At 57.9% G+C, this 15,691-nt stretch overlaps 6 protein-coding genes across 6 annotated transcripts; 3 read left to right on the top strand and 3 right to left on the bottom strand.

The window, feature by feature from the left end:
- Positions 1-645: 645 nt before the first annotated feature.
- On the bottom strand, positions 646-1,359 carry LTHEOB_7601 (uncharacterized protein; the record flags this gene model as incomplete). The annotated part of the gene is made up of 2 exons (XM_035516986.1): positions 646-1,196; positions 1,344-1,359. The coding sequence occupies 2 exons, from the start codon at positions 1,357-1,359 to the stop codon at positions 646-648; spliced, it is 567 nt and encodes a 188-aa protein (XP_035371110.1).
- Positions 1,360-2,310: 951 nt separating this feature from the next.
- LTHEOB_7600 (Cation transporter) lies at positions 2,311-4,500 on the bottom strand (the record flags this gene model as incomplete). Its single annotated transcript, XM_035516985.1, has 3 exons — positions 2,311-3,394; positions 3,446-3,758; positions 3,948-4,500. The coding sequence occupies 3 exons, from the start codon at positions 4,498-4,500 to the stop codon at positions 2,311-2,313; spliced, it is 1,950 nt and encodes a 649-aa protein (XP_035371109.1).
- A 706-nt stretch (positions 4,501-5,206) lies between these two features.
- LTHEOB_7599 (uncharacterized protein) lies at positions 5,207-6,793 on the top strand (the record flags this gene model as incomplete). Its single annotated transcript, XM_035516982.1, has 1 exon — positions 5,207-6,793. The coding sequence occupies one exon, from the start codon at positions 5,207-5,209 to the stop codon at positions 6,791-6,793; it is 1,587 nt and encodes a 528-aa protein (XP_035371108.1).
- A 422-nt stretch (positions 6,794-7,215) lies between these two features.
- Positions 7,216-7,529, top strand: LTHEOB_7598 (uncharacterized protein; the record flags this gene model as incomplete). Its single annotated transcript, XM_035516981.1, has 2 exons — positions 7,216-7,369; positions 7,426-7,529. 2 exons carry the CDS (start codon positions 7,216-7,218, stop codon positions 7,527-7,529), a joined length of 258 nt encoding a protein of 85 aa, XP_035371107.1.
- A 2,617-nt stretch (positions 7,530-10,146) lies between these two features.
- LTHEOB_7597 (Naringenin 3-dioxygenase protein) lies at positions 10,147-12,329 on the top strand (the record flags this gene model as incomplete). Its single annotated transcript, XM_035516980.1, has 3 exons — positions 10,147-10,428; positions 11,202-11,975; positions 12,249-12,329. The coding sequence occupies 3 exons, from the start codon at positions 10,147-10,149 to the stop codon at positions 12,327-12,329; spliced, it is 1,137 nt and encodes a 378-aa protein (XP_035371106.1).
- Positions 12,330-12,991: 662 nt separating this feature from the next.
- Positions 12,992-14,250, bottom strand: LTHEOB_7596 (BZIP transcription factor; the record flags this gene model as incomplete). Its single annotated transcript, XM_035516979.1, has 2 exons — positions 12,992-13,674; positions 13,794-14,250. 2 exons carry the CDS (start codon positions 14,248-14,250, stop codon positions 12,992-12,994), a joined length of 1,140 nt encoding a protein of 379 aa, XP_035371105.1.
- Between the last annotated feature and the right edge of the window lie 1,441 nt (positions 14,251-15,691).

Here is a 15,691-nt window from a genome sequence, read left to right as displayed (position 1 = left end):
ATTCTCACTACTGTTCTACATCCAACCTTCACAACACCACACAATGAGCACCGGTAACCAGTGGCATCACAACGGCCAAAGTGGCCGTTCATATGTAGGTGCAAGACACAGCGACGACGACGAAATGAAATGACTAACTCACTAATATTAGGACCCACGACAGGGCCAGAGGGCCACATATCCGCCGGGAGGCATTCCATTCCGCCAATTTTTGCCAGGTAGTGGCGGAAATAATGGCAATAACAACCAAGGCCAGAACAATAACGGAGCTAGCCAGCAAGGTGGAAATGCTGGTGGGAATACGGGCAGGTAAACCATCAACTGTAAGGGCTGGGCTTCTGGTTTGTACGGTGTTGGAGATCACGCCGCACAATCAGTCCGCTCAATAACAGGCACCATTAGATGACCTAAATTCTACTATTATGATATCATTCTATTTGTGTGGTCATTGGTACTGAGGATATGTTGTCAAAGTTGTCGCACCAATCCCAGGGTAAAATGGGTGATCACGGCTCTTCTGAAATGTTCATTTAACTGGTGGAAACTTGAATCATTGATGATTAGAAGGCTGAGTAGGAACCATACACAACCTCATTACAGATATATCCGGCAAAATCGAGGATCCTGCAAGCCGTGCTTCGCCGCTCACTTCAACGCCTCACCCACCCTCTCAACAAACCTCTCCACAATGACCTCATGTGCCTTTCTCATTGTCCCCTCCACGAACCACCTCAACCCCCACGGACAAGCCGCCGTCACGCTCTCTTCCGCTCTCCATCCGCCATTAGTGCTATCCTCCTTCACGATTTTCCACTCAAAGCAACTCCTAAACCCCAACGGCGCCGTCACCACCGCCCTCGTGCCATCCAGCGTATCTTCGAACTCGGCTTTGATCTCCAGCTCCGCATCCCATAGATGGGTACCCGGCAAGTACGAGATCGTTTCCCAAATGAGGTATGTTTCTTTGTTGCTGTTGCTTGACACTGCGCCACCTGCACTGGAGCTCGCATTTGCACCGTCATCATCCACGACGCGCTCGTACCGAGTAACCAACGGACTGAGCGTGAGAACGGACGGGTGGTCATGCAGAATGGCGACAGCGGCATCTCTGATGTTAGTCGCGCCGTTATCGTTATCTTCGCCGCCGTTGGGCAAAGACCGGGCGAAGGTGACGGTGAAAGTTGTATTGATGTAGGCTGTGTTCCGATTGGGATGGTCAGAAATGCAATAGTTTTGAATATATTCCTCGCTTTCGTGTACTCTTGATTTTTTTTTCTCTATAGAAGAATAAAAAGAGGGCGGAGTACTAAGTAAGGTGGGGGCTGTTTCGTTGATGGGCTTACAGCTCACTGACATCATACTGCGCGCGGTCGGAAGCGACGTGAGAAGTTGGTAATAGCGACAGACGCTTTTCAGATAGATGTCACTACGAAGCACTGTCGCTCGAGAGCACGTAAAGATTGGGAATCAACGTGATGCGGGAAAGAGAGCGCGTGGAGCGGAGAAGAGAGGAGGGGCGGAGAGAGGGGTGGAGCGGAAGTGAACGGCGGAAGCCATGACTCGACGGGGCCCAGTCTACCTCCGTCGCACCGCCGTCGCACAACTCGCCTTCTACGCCCACAATTGACTTCGGGCTGCCCATGCCCTTGAATACTTTGAAGAGGCTAATTCTTGGCTCCGGCCAATCCGAACAAGCAGTCGCAGTTTCCGCTGCCCGTCAGCGGAGAGGGGCCAGGGTCGAGTAAGATCATCCAGCCGGATTTAAAAGGGCGTCGGAAATGCGCCCTGGGGAGCGGGACTGGCGTGGGGAGAGCAATAAAGGGTCCACTCCACGTGGGTGCCGAGGTGGCGGAATCTTTTGGGCCCAGATTGAGGCCCGAGTCGTCAAGGTCCGTCGAGGCAGGGCCATACGCTTCGGATTTGTCTGAGTCGCGAAGAACCGACGTGCATGACAAGTGCCTCGCCCGCGAGCTCGGGCGCCTCTGCTGAGATGGCGACTCAGGAAACTGCTCGCCTTGATGTCGACATCTTATGGCCTGTTGGGATCGCCCCCAGGGGTGCACGATTGCCGCAAGGATGGTGCAACGGTTATAAGTGTAGAGTAATACAGCTTTGTGCACGACTCGAACGGCTGTTTGGCGCTGACTCCTGCTCGCCTGTTATTGGATAACAGCACTATAGCAAGACATCGCCTCTAATACAGCCCCATCATTGCCTATACAACACCCCCATCACCTCTCCCCTTCTTCGTCCACATATGTACCTACGACATGGCGACATCTACAATAACCAACCGGCGATAAAGTTCCTTCAAACAATGTCGCGTCTGCTAGTAGTCCTCTCCATGCGGAGCTGCGCGTCTTCCTCTTCCGCTTGGTACTGCGCCTCGCTCGGCAGCAGCACCGCCTTGTCAATCGCAACCGGAAGACCTCTGTGCCTGCCTCTGAGCATCACTGCGCACAGCACGAGCTTGCTAAGCGTGTGCCAGCTGCCGGAGAAGCTGAACGAGTCGTACGTCACGCCCGTCGAGACGCCCACGCAACCATATCCACTAACCGTCTCAAAGATGACGTTGAACACCGAGAAGTTGGCCGGGTCGCGCTCAAACTGGCCACCCTCGATGATCATGATGACGAAGACCGCCAGGACGAGCCACCACAGGTCGTGCGCCAGCTGCGCTTGCAACTGCTGACGCAGGAAGTAGGCCTTGGTTCCTTCATCCCCGTGGGAGCCGAGGATTCGCTGCTTGGCAAATCCAAAGAATGATTGCTTCTCATTGCTGCTCTCGTTCAGCGCATCGAGATGCGGGTCGTCGGCATAAATACCCAAACTCCGCTCCTCGTAGACATTCGAGTTGCGCATCGTAATGACAACCGGATAGACCGAGATGTACATCATGATAACATACAACACTTGCAGACTGATGCGAACCGAGGTGATGGGCACCACGTAGAAGCCACCGGACCGTACGGCTAGAGCTTGAAACAAGCCATCAATAATCTCTGCTGCTGTTGGTAGGTCGTTGATTGCTTTGTTCCCAATGTTGAGTACCTCGAACGCGGCCCAGTCAATCACGTTGAGCGTAATGACAGACAGCAAAAGCCACCAAGTGTGCTGGGACGGGAAAAGGTTAGTGTAGCATCGCCTCGGGTGATCAAGCAGAAATTTGAGCGTATGCCGAAGGTCATCCCAGCGCTCGGTTGCGGGTAAAAGCTTCCGAATCGACCAGACAATAAGCCGAAGGAAGATTGGATAACAAGTATTACCAGCAAGGATAAGCACCCCCATGGTGAGGAGCATGTAGTAAGCAGTTTGAAATGCCGTCATATTGGCGTCCAGCAGACTCATTCCCGAATTGTTAAATGCAGAAACGGCGTTGAAAGCACCGACCCACCTGTGCCGTGTCAGCGCAGTACATATCCAAGAAACGCTCAACTTTACTTACCAGGGATTAAGTCCATTTTGCAGGGCTGTATCAGGCCTGTTCATAGCAACATATGCGCCGATGCCAATGCAAGACAGCAGTTGCCAAAGAACGTAGTACAGCGGCACAATCACTGACAGGACTTTGATGGCTTTGTATTCAGCACCACCAAGAGCCTCGCGTTCTTCCTCGGTCAAATGATGGAACTGGGAATTGCGTCCGACGAGTCCTGAAAAGCCCGCAGGAGGAAACGTTTCTGAAGGGTGCTCCTTCAAGGTCTTCTCATAATCTTCATCGTCGTCGACAGCCTGGGATCGCGATGCACAGATTGAATCTGGACCAATGAAACTGTGGCGCCGATGCAAGCTGACATTGGAGCGCGCTCCAACCCCTTGCATGTTCAGCAGCCTTTGGCTATGGCGCCGCGGCCGCGGCTCACGACTTGTGTCCCGAAGCGCTGCATCGCTGAAAGTTATATGATCGTCCCTACTTGGGCCACCATTCGTCTCTTTTTCAGTCGCACATTCCGAATCCGGCTGCTCTCCTTCCTGTTCGACGGCATTCTCTGTCGCCCTGCTAACCGTCGCATTCAGCTGCTTTTGATCAACTGCCGCAGAACGCGAACGGCCTTGCGAGGAACGCCCCGAAAGAGGCCTGCTCAGAGAGAACCTGCTTCTCGGTCGCTTTTGTTCCGCAGCGACTTTATGGATCTTGGCTTCAAATGCCTTCTTTCGAACGTGCACCACAAATGCAGAGACGAAAATGGCGGAGCCGGCCATGATAAGCAAGAAGAGCATGACCTGCTGAAAGGTGTTCAAATCAGAGAGGTTGACGGTGTTGAGGCCTGCCAGCGTCATGGCGCTCACGCAGAGGAACAGGGAGTCGGTGAAACTGACGCTCCTGGCAGGCGTGGAAGCGCCCCAGAAGATGACGGCAGACACGAGACATGTGATGAAGAAATACGCATAGTGCAGGGTGATGAAGTTCAGCGGGGGCAGGTTGCGGCGTATGATGCGCGCAACCCTCCGGACAGGGCCGCCGAGGGAGGGTCGGACTCGAGCGTGTGGCTCCACCATCCCGAGTGCGGGTGCGGCTCCTGTCCGGAAACTAGTTCTTGCGGCGGGGACGTGTTGAACTGCAGGGTCTGCTCTGGCTCCAGATCGGCAGCCAGGCAGAGCTGAGCGCGGGAAGCTAGCGGGCTCGTTGAGAGCTGAATTGTGGCAGATGGCTGGCCCTTAGCCAGAGTCGGTAACTGCATCCTGCATGAGCGGGGCGCGCGATGGTAGGCGGTGTTCATCGGTGGGCGATACCTCGGAGGGTTGGCGCGCGATGGCGAACGTTACACAAACGCTGTTTGGCGGGCTAGGCAGTCTTGGAAGCGTCGGAAAGCTGGACTGGATGAGTGCGACAGTTGTCCGGGGAGAGGAACGCAATAGAAAGACCCACTCGACAGTCACGTCCAGCAAATTCTCAGCGGTGAGAGAAGCGGCGAAACCTACCTAAGCGCGTTGGTGCGCCACAGTGCACCGCCACAGTGTGGCGACAACGGAAGCTTTACTTCTCTGGGCCAGGTGCGGCAGCGCGCCCAGTCCGCGACAATAAGCGCGACGGCAACAGCGTGACGTATTGGAGGCTGTGCCTCTAAGTCTTGGAGGCAACGTACGCGCTTTCCAAGATATCCCTTTTCGCCCAGCGACCTCCCGCCCGCGATATATACCCGCCGCCTACCTCGCGTCAACATTCGCTCTTGACCGCGCTCTCTGCCCTCCGAACGCCGTCGCCATGGCCAGCCACAACGACCCGCGCTTGCTCTACTCCATTCCGGGGATCAAAGCCCACCACATTCAGAATGGCGAGGAGGATTCTCTTACGCCATCGGGCCCGCAGACGCTGTCGCTGCTGATGGTGCCCACTACCAGCCCCTTCGCCGATCCTGCTGCGCGCAACCCCAACGAGTCGCCCGAGGAAGACTTCTATCTTCATCTGAATCTGCCGCCCGAGCTGGACCTCCCCCTCCCCGCGACGACCCAGATCTACCACCAGCCGCCCAGCAGCTACCTGATTCCGCGCTGGGACCTGGGCCCCGACAGCGGCGCATTCACGCGCATTGAGTTCCCGCCCCTTGGCCAGGGTGTAACTCAGGAGGACGTCGATACCTTTGAGACAATTCTGGCACAATGCACTGCCTTCCTTGAGCGCGCGCAGGCACCGCGCACCGAGAAGGGCGACTTTGCCGCATACAACCCCGCCGCCTACAAACCCGGCGAAGGCTATGTCGAGGGCACGGGTAAGGGGCAGCACGGCCAGATCGTCCTCATTGACGAGGAGAACGGAAGCGTCGTGGGTGAGCTTGCAGACGGGGCTTCGATTGAAGAAGACCCGAGGCTGAAGCCCGGCTCAAAGAGTGAGATTCTCACCGGGGAGTATTCATCGCCTTTTGCTGACCATCGCCAAGATCCCGTCGAGGTGGAAATCAGTCCAGACGGCAAGCATGTCGACGTGCGGCCCATCTCTGAGGAATACTTGCGCATGGCCCGGCACCCCGCCTACAAGGACTCGTCTTTGGTGCAGAATGCAGCTGCCGCATCGCGCTTGATCGTGACGGGTTCCAGTTACCTGAGCAGCGTCATGACCTCTGGAGCGAACACGTTCACCCAGAAGACCAAGCCGAATCAGAAGCCCGTCACTTTCAAGCCGGCCACACACGACCGTGTGAGGAAGATCCACGACTTCACGCATAGCGCTGCCACCATATCGGCAAAAACGGTGGGGCAAGCCACCAAGTATGCGCAGAACTTTGGCGCGTCACTCACTGGACGCAAAGGCAAAGAGAAGGGAGAGGGCTACAAACCGGGTTTCTTGAACAAGTCCATGATTGCCTTCTCCACCGTCGCTGACGGCCTCGAGTACGGCGGCAAGAAGCTGCTTGCGTCTAGCGGTGCGGCAGCTTCGCAAATGGTCGGGCACAAGTATGGCCAAGATGCAGGGAACCTCACTGCGGAACTGGCAGGCGGCGTCAAGAACGTGGGCCTTGTCTACATCGATGTGACTGGAGTCTCGCGTCGCGCGGTGCTGAAGTCCGTCGCCAAAGGCATGGTCGTAGGCAAGGTCAAAGGAGGCGGTGAGGTTGTCGTGGGCGGTGGTGATGGCGGTGACATTCCCCCAGAGGACGCAAAGAAGGCCTATGGCGCTATTCAAACTGGCGCTGTCAATGACAACCTCGGCCAAGGCCAGCCGGGCGGCGGTTCTGCTGCGCCTGGTGGCGTTGTTGGATTCGGTAATGCTGTGCCGCAGAGTGGAAGTTCTGGGGTTGGTGAACCTCTGGGCGGCCAGGCACTATCGGGCCAGTACGTGAACGAGAAGCGATGATGGAAAGCGCATAGCTGTACAGGCAAGACGGCTGGAATACGCGATGGCATCTTCTGGCATTTCCTTCTTCTTTCGTCGGTTTAATATTTGGACGTGGCAGGACCTCACGATGATACGAGTTTATAGCACTTTCGAGAAGAATCACATGGATACCTTGGGGCGGTTTGCGCTTCCGCTTTCTTTCAGCTCACTACTGGCTGCCGGCACAGCAACTATTTGCGTGACAGCAGTTTGCTTTCCCGTTCGGGCAGCGCCGCTTCCATCCTCACCTACGGCACGGATAATCCTTCAAGTCTGGGTCTTTGAACCCTGAGCCTGAGAATCTTCTAGCCAGCAGTGCACTCCTACAAAAGAACATTTCCGAAGCCCGCCCCATCCACCACCGATCCCGTGTCCAGTCTTGTCGATAAATCGTAGCGACCATGTCCTGGCTCAAGAACGCCTTCCTCCGCCTGCGCGCCACCATCAGCGTAGCCGGCTCACCCACCACCACTACTGCAGGCCGTCGCGCCATCGATAGCACGATCCAGACCACCGCGCGCAAGTCGCTCGCTCACCAGACGCTCAACAAGGCCAGTAAGTAGCTGCCTCAGCCTGGGTCTCTGCAAAGATTGACACTGGCCTCACCGCAGAAGCAGGCACCACCATGACAGCCGAAGATCTAGCGTGGCAGATGGCTTGGGAGAAGTTCGTGGAGCAGCCAAGCCCGCACCAGCGCCTCGCACCGTACGCGTGAGCGCTAGTGAAGCGGCCTATCCCGAACGGCGTCTGTGCGGCATGCTGGTGGGCTGCAGCAACTGCGGCTGCACCGCTCGACTTCTGCTGCCCGGGCAGACGCACAGAAACAAGTTTGTGTACAATGCAAAAGACAGCACGGTCCAGTGGGTTTCGAACGACAACGGGGAAAAACACACGGACTGCAACGGCGTTTTTCTGCGGAACGGAGATTTTCCTTTCCTTGCTCGGCGTTTATGGCACCACCTTTGGGGAAACAACAAGCGGGAACACGACAGGGCCATCAGGGAAGCATCAGCACTGACAGGTTTTTCTTCGTATGGAATGGGCGTTCTTGCATCAGGGCGGCGCACAGTGTAGCATCAAGCGAAGGGCTCAGGGATCGGGGCGCAAGCAAAAGTTCTTTGCTAAAGGGCGGACGATATGCTAGGCCCCTTGCAGGCTTGGGCGTTGGCCGATAGTTAGGCCCTGGCTAAGCGCACAATAGAGGCTTCGACGACTACAGACACACGTGCGCTGTACTACCGAATTTTTCACGAGACAACGAACGGACCGTGTGGGTTTTAATATTCAGCTAGGCTTAAGCACGTGCATCGCTACGGCGGATTCTAACTGCCCTAGAAGATTAGGCATGTATAGTAGTGCGGCGGCGTAGATACCTCCGTAGAAGCTAATCTTGACAAATAAATCTTGGCCGTGCCCCGCAACACACGATCATCCGGTCCCGCTGCGCGACGCGCGTACCAGAGGACCGACCGCCTCTGGATCGCGAGGGTTCGGGACAACAGTCGAGGCGGTCAGCCCTAGAAACAACTCACCAGGCACTAGGCTGCGAGCGGCGCGGGCATGAGAAGCCAGCGGCGTTCGGCGGGCGAGGGCGATGGGCGAGGTGTGAACGGAGCCGAGGTCACCTGGTCGTGCCCGAACCCCAGTCCCATGGTGTCGGTGAGAGATGCAGCGACACCGACCGTCCATAGCGCGCAGACGCCGATGACCCTTGCTTAGCGGGCCACGACTTTCCGCAAGCAGCTCCCCAGCTCGTCATGCGCGTGGGCAGGCACAATCAACGGGCGTGCATGCGCCGGCTCACAACGGCGCGGCCGCCACACACCCACGCACCCACGCAGGCCCCCGCCTCACCTGCCACTCGCCATCACGTGCCGTGATCCCTCCCGCATGTGCTTGCAGCCGGCTTACTACCTTCTGTCCAGCGTTGCCCGCCTCACGAGGCTGTTATGGTGGCTTTCCCAGCTGGCGCGGGAATGCTGCAGCTCACTGAGAAACAGGCTGCTGGGCACGCGACGTACCTGCCTGCACCAGGCATTCAAAAAGCCTGCGTCTTCTCTTCGAGAGCACCTCTGCCCGTCTAGCTGCCAAGAATTATTTGCTCATCACGACCGTCTTTCCAGGCCACCAGCGACTCTCTGACAAAGCAAGAAAAGCCGAGTCATGCTGCTCATCCCGCTCATCTCTTCCCTCTGCGTACTTTTCGTCAAGTCTGTTGCGCTCGGCGCCTTCGTCTACTACATGCGCAACGACTAGCTAGCCGCGACATCCCCGGGCTCGAGGCGACCTTCCCTCCTCCGCTCCGCCCTCCCCTCCATGCTGGCTCCCAAACAGGGAAGACACGGGTTGTGGAGCTATTGGCTGCAGGGGTCGTGAGCAAGGGGAGGGGTTCTATCCACCCAGCGCTTGGATCGGGCGAGGGGGTGGAAAGAGGGGAGGGGTGCGGCGCGGGAGAGGCGCGTGCCCGAGATGCAATCAGCTTTACCGTTTACATCAGCGGAGAGCGCCATCGCATGCGACTGCCTCGTTCGAGACGACCAGCAATGATCAGCCGGCGATTTGCTACGAAGTAACGACCATTCACCCCTACATTTCCCGAACGACCGGGAATCAAGTTTCTTTTCTTCGCCGGGCTTCTCCGTCAAGCTCTGCTCTTGGGTTTCAACCTCTTCTTCAATCTCGTTTCGGTGCGGTCATACCATCTGCAATGCTTGGTTTCCAAATTTAGTCCCCGTACGTCAGATTATCACTAGGGAAAGCGGACGGGCACGGTGACACTGAAGTTTGCGCACGCACCTGCGCGCCATCGCGCGTCTCAGATATTTGGAAACGCAAAAGAAGATAGCCTGGCGCTACTGGCACAAGCCGTTGAACAATAACCGACGGCGCTAAAAGAAGGGCAAAAAAAGAAGCTCTGGCCAGGCCTCTAATTTCATCATTGAGCTTTGCGACATCCAATTTCCATAAGGCATCTCGCGTTTAGGCAGGCAACAGTGCTTTTCTTCTTAATGATCAGGCGAACGGTGCTACAGCACACCCTCCACATTCGGCTCCTTCCTGCGTCGCTTGCGTTATTCCGCTCTCCACATCCCGGATAGTTTTAGAAAGTAGCCATAGTTTTACCAAGAGCACCACTATCGTCTTGGCGTGACAGCGGCTAGCGCCGCCGATTCGCCCTACGCAGCACACCACTAACTCCCGGGCCTAGATCGGGCAAGTAGCACGCAAGGACAGCTTCCAAGCCACCACCACCTCCGCCTCCGCATCAAAGTTCCCTGCCCAAATCTCACCACAACCACACCAACCGCCCAACGCGCGCCAAGGAAAAAGACATGACCATCACACCCGAAACACAGACCTTCACGGCAATCCCGACGCTCGCGCTACGGGACGCCCGTACCACGGCAAGCAAGCCGCGCTTCCTCGCGGCGTTGCGCGCGGCACTGCTGGACATCGGCTTCCTGTACCTCGACGTATCCGGTGAGCCGGCCCTGCCGGAAGAGCTGCTGTCCGAGGTGGTCCGCGAGGGCACCGCCTTCTTTGCCGACTTGCCCGAAGCCGAGAAGGAGCGCATCGAGATGAAGAACGAGAAGAGCTTCCTCGGGTGGAGCAGAGTGAGTTTGCTCTCCCTTTGTTTTTCTCCTTTCTCCTATCGCTATGTTGATTGTTGTGATGCTCGCTTTGCCCATGATTGCGTGCTTTTCTTTCGCCATGACGAGCTGTCCAGAGCGCACATCTTACAAACCACGTAACTGTATTGTTGATCATAATCCGTTCATTTTGGTGCCACCTTCACTTCATTCGCCTTTTTTTTTTTTTGTTTTTGCTTTACAGTGGTTGGTCAGACTATGTTCCCATCGAGCAAATTCAAATTCACTGTATCGTGTTCCAGCAGATGTTTCAAGATTTACTGAAGTCAACGTCGTCGTCGTCAACGACTATTCTCTTACATTTATGCTTGCCTCAACTCTAATATTGTTACAAGAGGTTTTCGATCTGCTGTTGTGGTATCTTTGCATTCAAAAGAAGAAGAAAAAAAAAGTCAACGCAAAACCCAACCCTGTCTATTGCAATACTGTCTATAAATTTGCGAAAAGGAAAAAAACACAAAACGATGTAGTCTGTAAATTAAAACAAGGTAGAAATCATTGACAAGAGAAAATGTAGAGGAGGATAGACTCCACAGAGGTTTGAAGAGGAGGAGGGTGCTATCGCATCGCAAACTCCACTGAAAGATTTACAGAGGGGCTGCGAAGGGTGGGAGCAAGATCTCAGTGTTTTCCGGCGGATTTCCCTTTTCCTTTTCTTGGCTGAATTTGTTTTCCGATTCGTCGTGTCTTTTCCCCGCGGTTGACCTGGAATTGACTCTGACCATTTCTTCATGCAGTTGGACAATGAGACGACGGCGATGCATACCGACCATCGCGAGCAACTCGATCTCTCCACGCCGCATGATGTTCCAGGACCGGACGCCCCCCTTTACTACAACATGAGGGCACCGAATCAGTGGCCGTCGTCTCAGCATCTGCCACGCTTTCGACCGGTGTTTGAGGAGTATATGCAGGCCATGTCGGGCATTAGCACGTTTTTCACATCGCTAATAGCCGAGGCAATCGGCCTTCCAGCCGACGCGTTTGACCGGTTTTTCGACGCCGACCAGCAGCACAAGCTGAAGGTCATCAAGTACCCGGAGGTGTCACCGGACGTAGACGACGACGACGAAATTGCGCGACAGGGTGTGGGCCCGCATAAGGACAGCATGCTCACGTCCTACCTCCTGCAGGCTTCGCCGCATCGTGGGCTGCAGGCTCTGAACGCGATGGGCGAGTGGATAGACTGCCCACCAAAGCCCAACACGTTGGTCGTTGCCATAGGCCAAGGTCTTGAGGCTATCACTCAGGGCGTATGCGCGTCGACGACACACAGGGTCCTGAGCCCACGATGCGGGGAAGGGCCCCGCTTCAGCATCCCGTTCTTTCAGGGCGTCAGCTATGACGCGCGATTTGAAGAAATGGACGTGCCTGAGGCAGTGCGGGCTTTGAAGCGCGAAAGGCGCGACGATAAGGTCGATTTTGCCTTTGTGAAGGGACGGTGGGGCCACCTGGGCGAGGCGACATTGGTGAACCGGGTCCGGAGCCATCCGGATGTCGGTGAGAAGTGGGTGAGTGATCTTCCCTTCAGCCCTTACAGTAGGCCTCATCGGCGAATGTCGCTTCCCTTTCTTTCACTTCCCAGGCCCCCTGCGGGCAGTCGCACACGCACATTCGGCCCGTCCTCGTGTCCCGGGGGTAGATCAGCCGAAGTTGGCGGAGTGGTGCACTGGTGGTGAGAGCGCAAGTAAAGGGCAAAGCGCAATCTTAACCCATCACTTGGTCGACGTATCCTCGCAACTCGCAAAGGAAAGCGATTGGCTGACTTGTTTCCCTCTCGGCAGTATCCGCGGATCCTGGCCAAGATCCGCGAACAACAGGCAAAAACCGACATGGCTGCCCGAGACGTGCATAAATCGTCCTGATACACGCGGCCGAGTCAGTGTCGGGATCCGGGGTCCGGAGCTACGGTCCACGGTCAGCTGGGGCCGCGCCGGGCCATCCCATCCAAAGCCGCGGAGCATGGACCGGCGGGACGTTCATCAGGGTACCGGGGTCTGGAAGAGTCGACATCCTGAGTCAGTTGCCGAGGGGCCTGAGAGTTTTGGTCGCGGAAAATTCCTTGAAAGTGCCTGTTGATCCTGAGGTTGCGTTCTTTATCCTAGCTGTTAAGAAAATGGTACTGGCATGGTGATGACGTAGGACGACGGATAAAGGCGGCAAGAAATAATGGTGTTGATATTGCGGTCCTTCGTATTACTGTTAGATGATACAAACAGCTCCTATCTTTGACGCGTTTCTGACGCGCTCTTGACGCCAGTTGCGTAGTTCATGCGGCGCCGTGGGAGGCTACTCCGCCGATTGAAACCCCGGCTAGAGTGCCAAATCCGTTCGCGCCTGCGTGCGGCGCTCAGCCGAGACCGGTGCCTGAAGCGGTGCCTGGACAGAGCGCAGCACCGCAAATTTTCCAGCGTTGAGAATCGCGTCACAAAGCAGGTGGCCCTGGTGGCACGGCGGGGTGCAACGGCTGGGTACGCGTGTGCGTTGATGTTCCTTTCCTTTCCTCACAATTCCAACCCTGGCAACCTCATTGCTCCGGCTTCACGTTCGACGGGATGCTGTACATCATGTGCTGGCCCTCCATCGGCGATCGTTGGATCAGCGGCTCTCCGTGGTGCGACGAGGGAATGTAGCTCTGCGGCGGGGGATACTGCGAATAGGACGAGGGAGGGTTCGGTATCTGGACTGGGAGATGACGCTGGTCGTGGTAAGAAGGCGGGTGCGGCGGGGCGTTGGAGACGGGTATATGGCTGTAGCCCATTTGCTGGCTCTGGGCCTCGTATTGGGACTGCACGGGACGGCCACTCGCGTCCAGGACGTAGCCGCCGTAGCCCATGGAATGCGGCACAGCGCTGTCTACAGGGTGCATGCTGCTCTCGGCGACCGAAACGGGGGCGTTGACGTGCTGGCCGTGGGGGCTCCAGCGCATGGCGTCTGGCGGTGCAGCAACGTCGACAGGCGGCGCGGAGTCTGCTCCGGTGGTGGAGGTGGTGGCTGCCGGGCTGTATCCAGGGTGGGCGTGCGGATTCGCGTGCGGGTGATGCCACTGGTCGGCCTGCGAAGGCACATTCGGCACACTTGCGCCCGTGACAGAGGGCACGCTGCGGGCAGTTGGGGTCGACGATGGCCTGGGCTGGTTCATTATGTGTATTCTGTCGCTAGGCGACGGGGCGCCGCTCGTTGCAAGGATGCCGCTTTCGCTTGGCAGGCCTGCAAAACGCGGAACTGTCAGCCAAACCGCCATTTTTGCTTTTTCTCCCCCGCCGATGCTCAACGCGCGTCGTGCCGTCCGGCGAGGAAGTATACGGGGCCGTGGTGCAGCAACATACCATTGCTCTCCGCGTAGCCAGCCTGGCCAAGCGCGGCCATGGCGTGGTTGAGGCGCTGCCGCAGGATGGCGTTCTCTTGCTCGAGCTCGTCGTTGCGCTGCATGATCTCATGGACGCGTCCGTTGGCTTGCTCGCGGGCGGTGAGCTCGGCCACCCGCCTCTCCAGGCTCTCAATGTGGTCCTTGGTGCGCTGGCGGATGGCCCGCTGGGCCTCACGGTCGTTGGCTCTCTTGCGCTCCAGCTGGGCGGCGGTCAGCGTGCTGACGCTGCGCGTGCCTGCTCTCGACGGGCGGCGTTTGGCGCCGGGCTGGGCGGCATTGTTGTGTTGCTGGGCGTTGGCGGAGCCCGGCTGGGGGGTGGGCGTCGAATTTTTCTTCGAGTCGGCGTCCGACGACTGACCCTCGTAAGAGGGCGTCGTCTTGACGGACGAAATGCTGGGGTTCGACTGGGCACTCATTGAATAGCGGCTCCGGCACTCGAGGGGACTGTGTAGCGGTCTTATGGTGGTGGTCATGGACATTCCGCACACGGGACGGCGGTGAGGGTGGGTGCGAATGTATGTGGGGGGCGCCCAGCGGTGCGTATATGGGTACTTGTAGGCGGGCGAAAGTTGGCAGCAGCCGGGCCACCACGGTTGCAGATAAGTTTCTGCAATGGCAGATCAGGAGAAATGGCAGTGAGGATCCATCGACACCGCCCGCACCAGGTATGTGGCCAGGGCCTGGGAAGACTAGGACTATCAGGTGAGGGCGCAGCTACGCCTATGGTCAGATCGCAGCGGCGCTCCGGCGCCGGCTCTTCTGCGATGCGAGTGAGGCTTGCGCGCGCTCGCTCCCTTCGGATTCCAAGACGATGGTAGGCACACGTGCGCCTCTTTGCGGGGAAGGGGTTTCACTTTTGGAATTTTCGAGACGCTTGACATGGCTTGGCATGGCGCCGGGAGGAAGCCGTTTCGATGCCAGCAACGGAGTGCGGCCGCCGGCGTGTGCTCGCATCGCCAGCTTCAGCGCAGCAACGGCGGCCCAATCGCCGGCGCACCCCAGAACTGCGCGTCCAGATCTCCGGTGCCTGTGCGGAGGGCATGACGGCACATGCCATGCCCGCCAGACGCCGACACAGATCCTTCGTCGCCGACCGCGTCAAATTGGACGAGCTGATCGCGATAAAGCCCCGCGCCCAATGCCTGCCGCTGGCGCATCCACTGCCGTGGAAGACCCCTGCGCCGGCCACATGGCAGCACAGCTGGACGCCCCGAATGGCGCCCGCTCCCACGCCACCAGGCTCGCTTCCCACGCAGGGCACCGCGTCACAAGCCGGTCCCTAGCCTGCAGCCCAGCGGCCGGCCGGCCCAACCGGCAAAGCGCGAATGTGCCGGCGCCGCACGTGGCTGTCCATGAGCCTCGACATCGGCCGGCAAATTCTGAGCCTGGTGTCGGTGGAGATCGCCAGGCACTGTCGCCAACGGCCGTCTTGGCGCTGAAGAGGCCTGCTGCCGGCTGTGGTCGACCTCCCGGCTCCTCCGCCGCCCACCGGTCAGGCCGGTGATCGGGCTGTGCGACGGCTGCAAAGGCGGTGACGGCGCGGCGGGCGCGAGCATGGATGGGGGCGCCGCTGTCGTTTCGTTGGCTCGGACTGCGTGCGGGCGCAGCGGCCGCGCCCGCGGCGGAACTTGCTCTCGATTTCCCGGCCGGGGAGGGAGCCGGGAGAGCGAGCGGACAGGCGTGGGCGGTATGTGTTTGCATCTCGCACACGTCTTTCCCGTTTCGTGGAGCGGGACGCCGCCCAGCACCACCATCACCACCACCACCACCATCATCACCGCCACCACGCCCGCACAGCGGAGCCGCACACGCTGGCCGCAGGGGGCCAGGGCATGGCATGGCATGGCATGGCAGGGC

Source organism: Lasiodiplodia theobromae, assembly GCF_012971845.1.
Source record: "Lasiodiplodia theobromae strain AM2As chromosome Unknown scaffold_23, whole genome shotgun sequence".
In the NCBI taxonomy this organism is placed as follows: Eukaryota; Fungi; Ascomycota; class Dothideomycetes; order Botryosphaeriales; family Botryosphaeriaceae; genus Lasiodiplodia; species Lasiodiplodia theobromae.
This window is presented reverse-complemented; position numbering and strand designations above follow the sequence as displayed.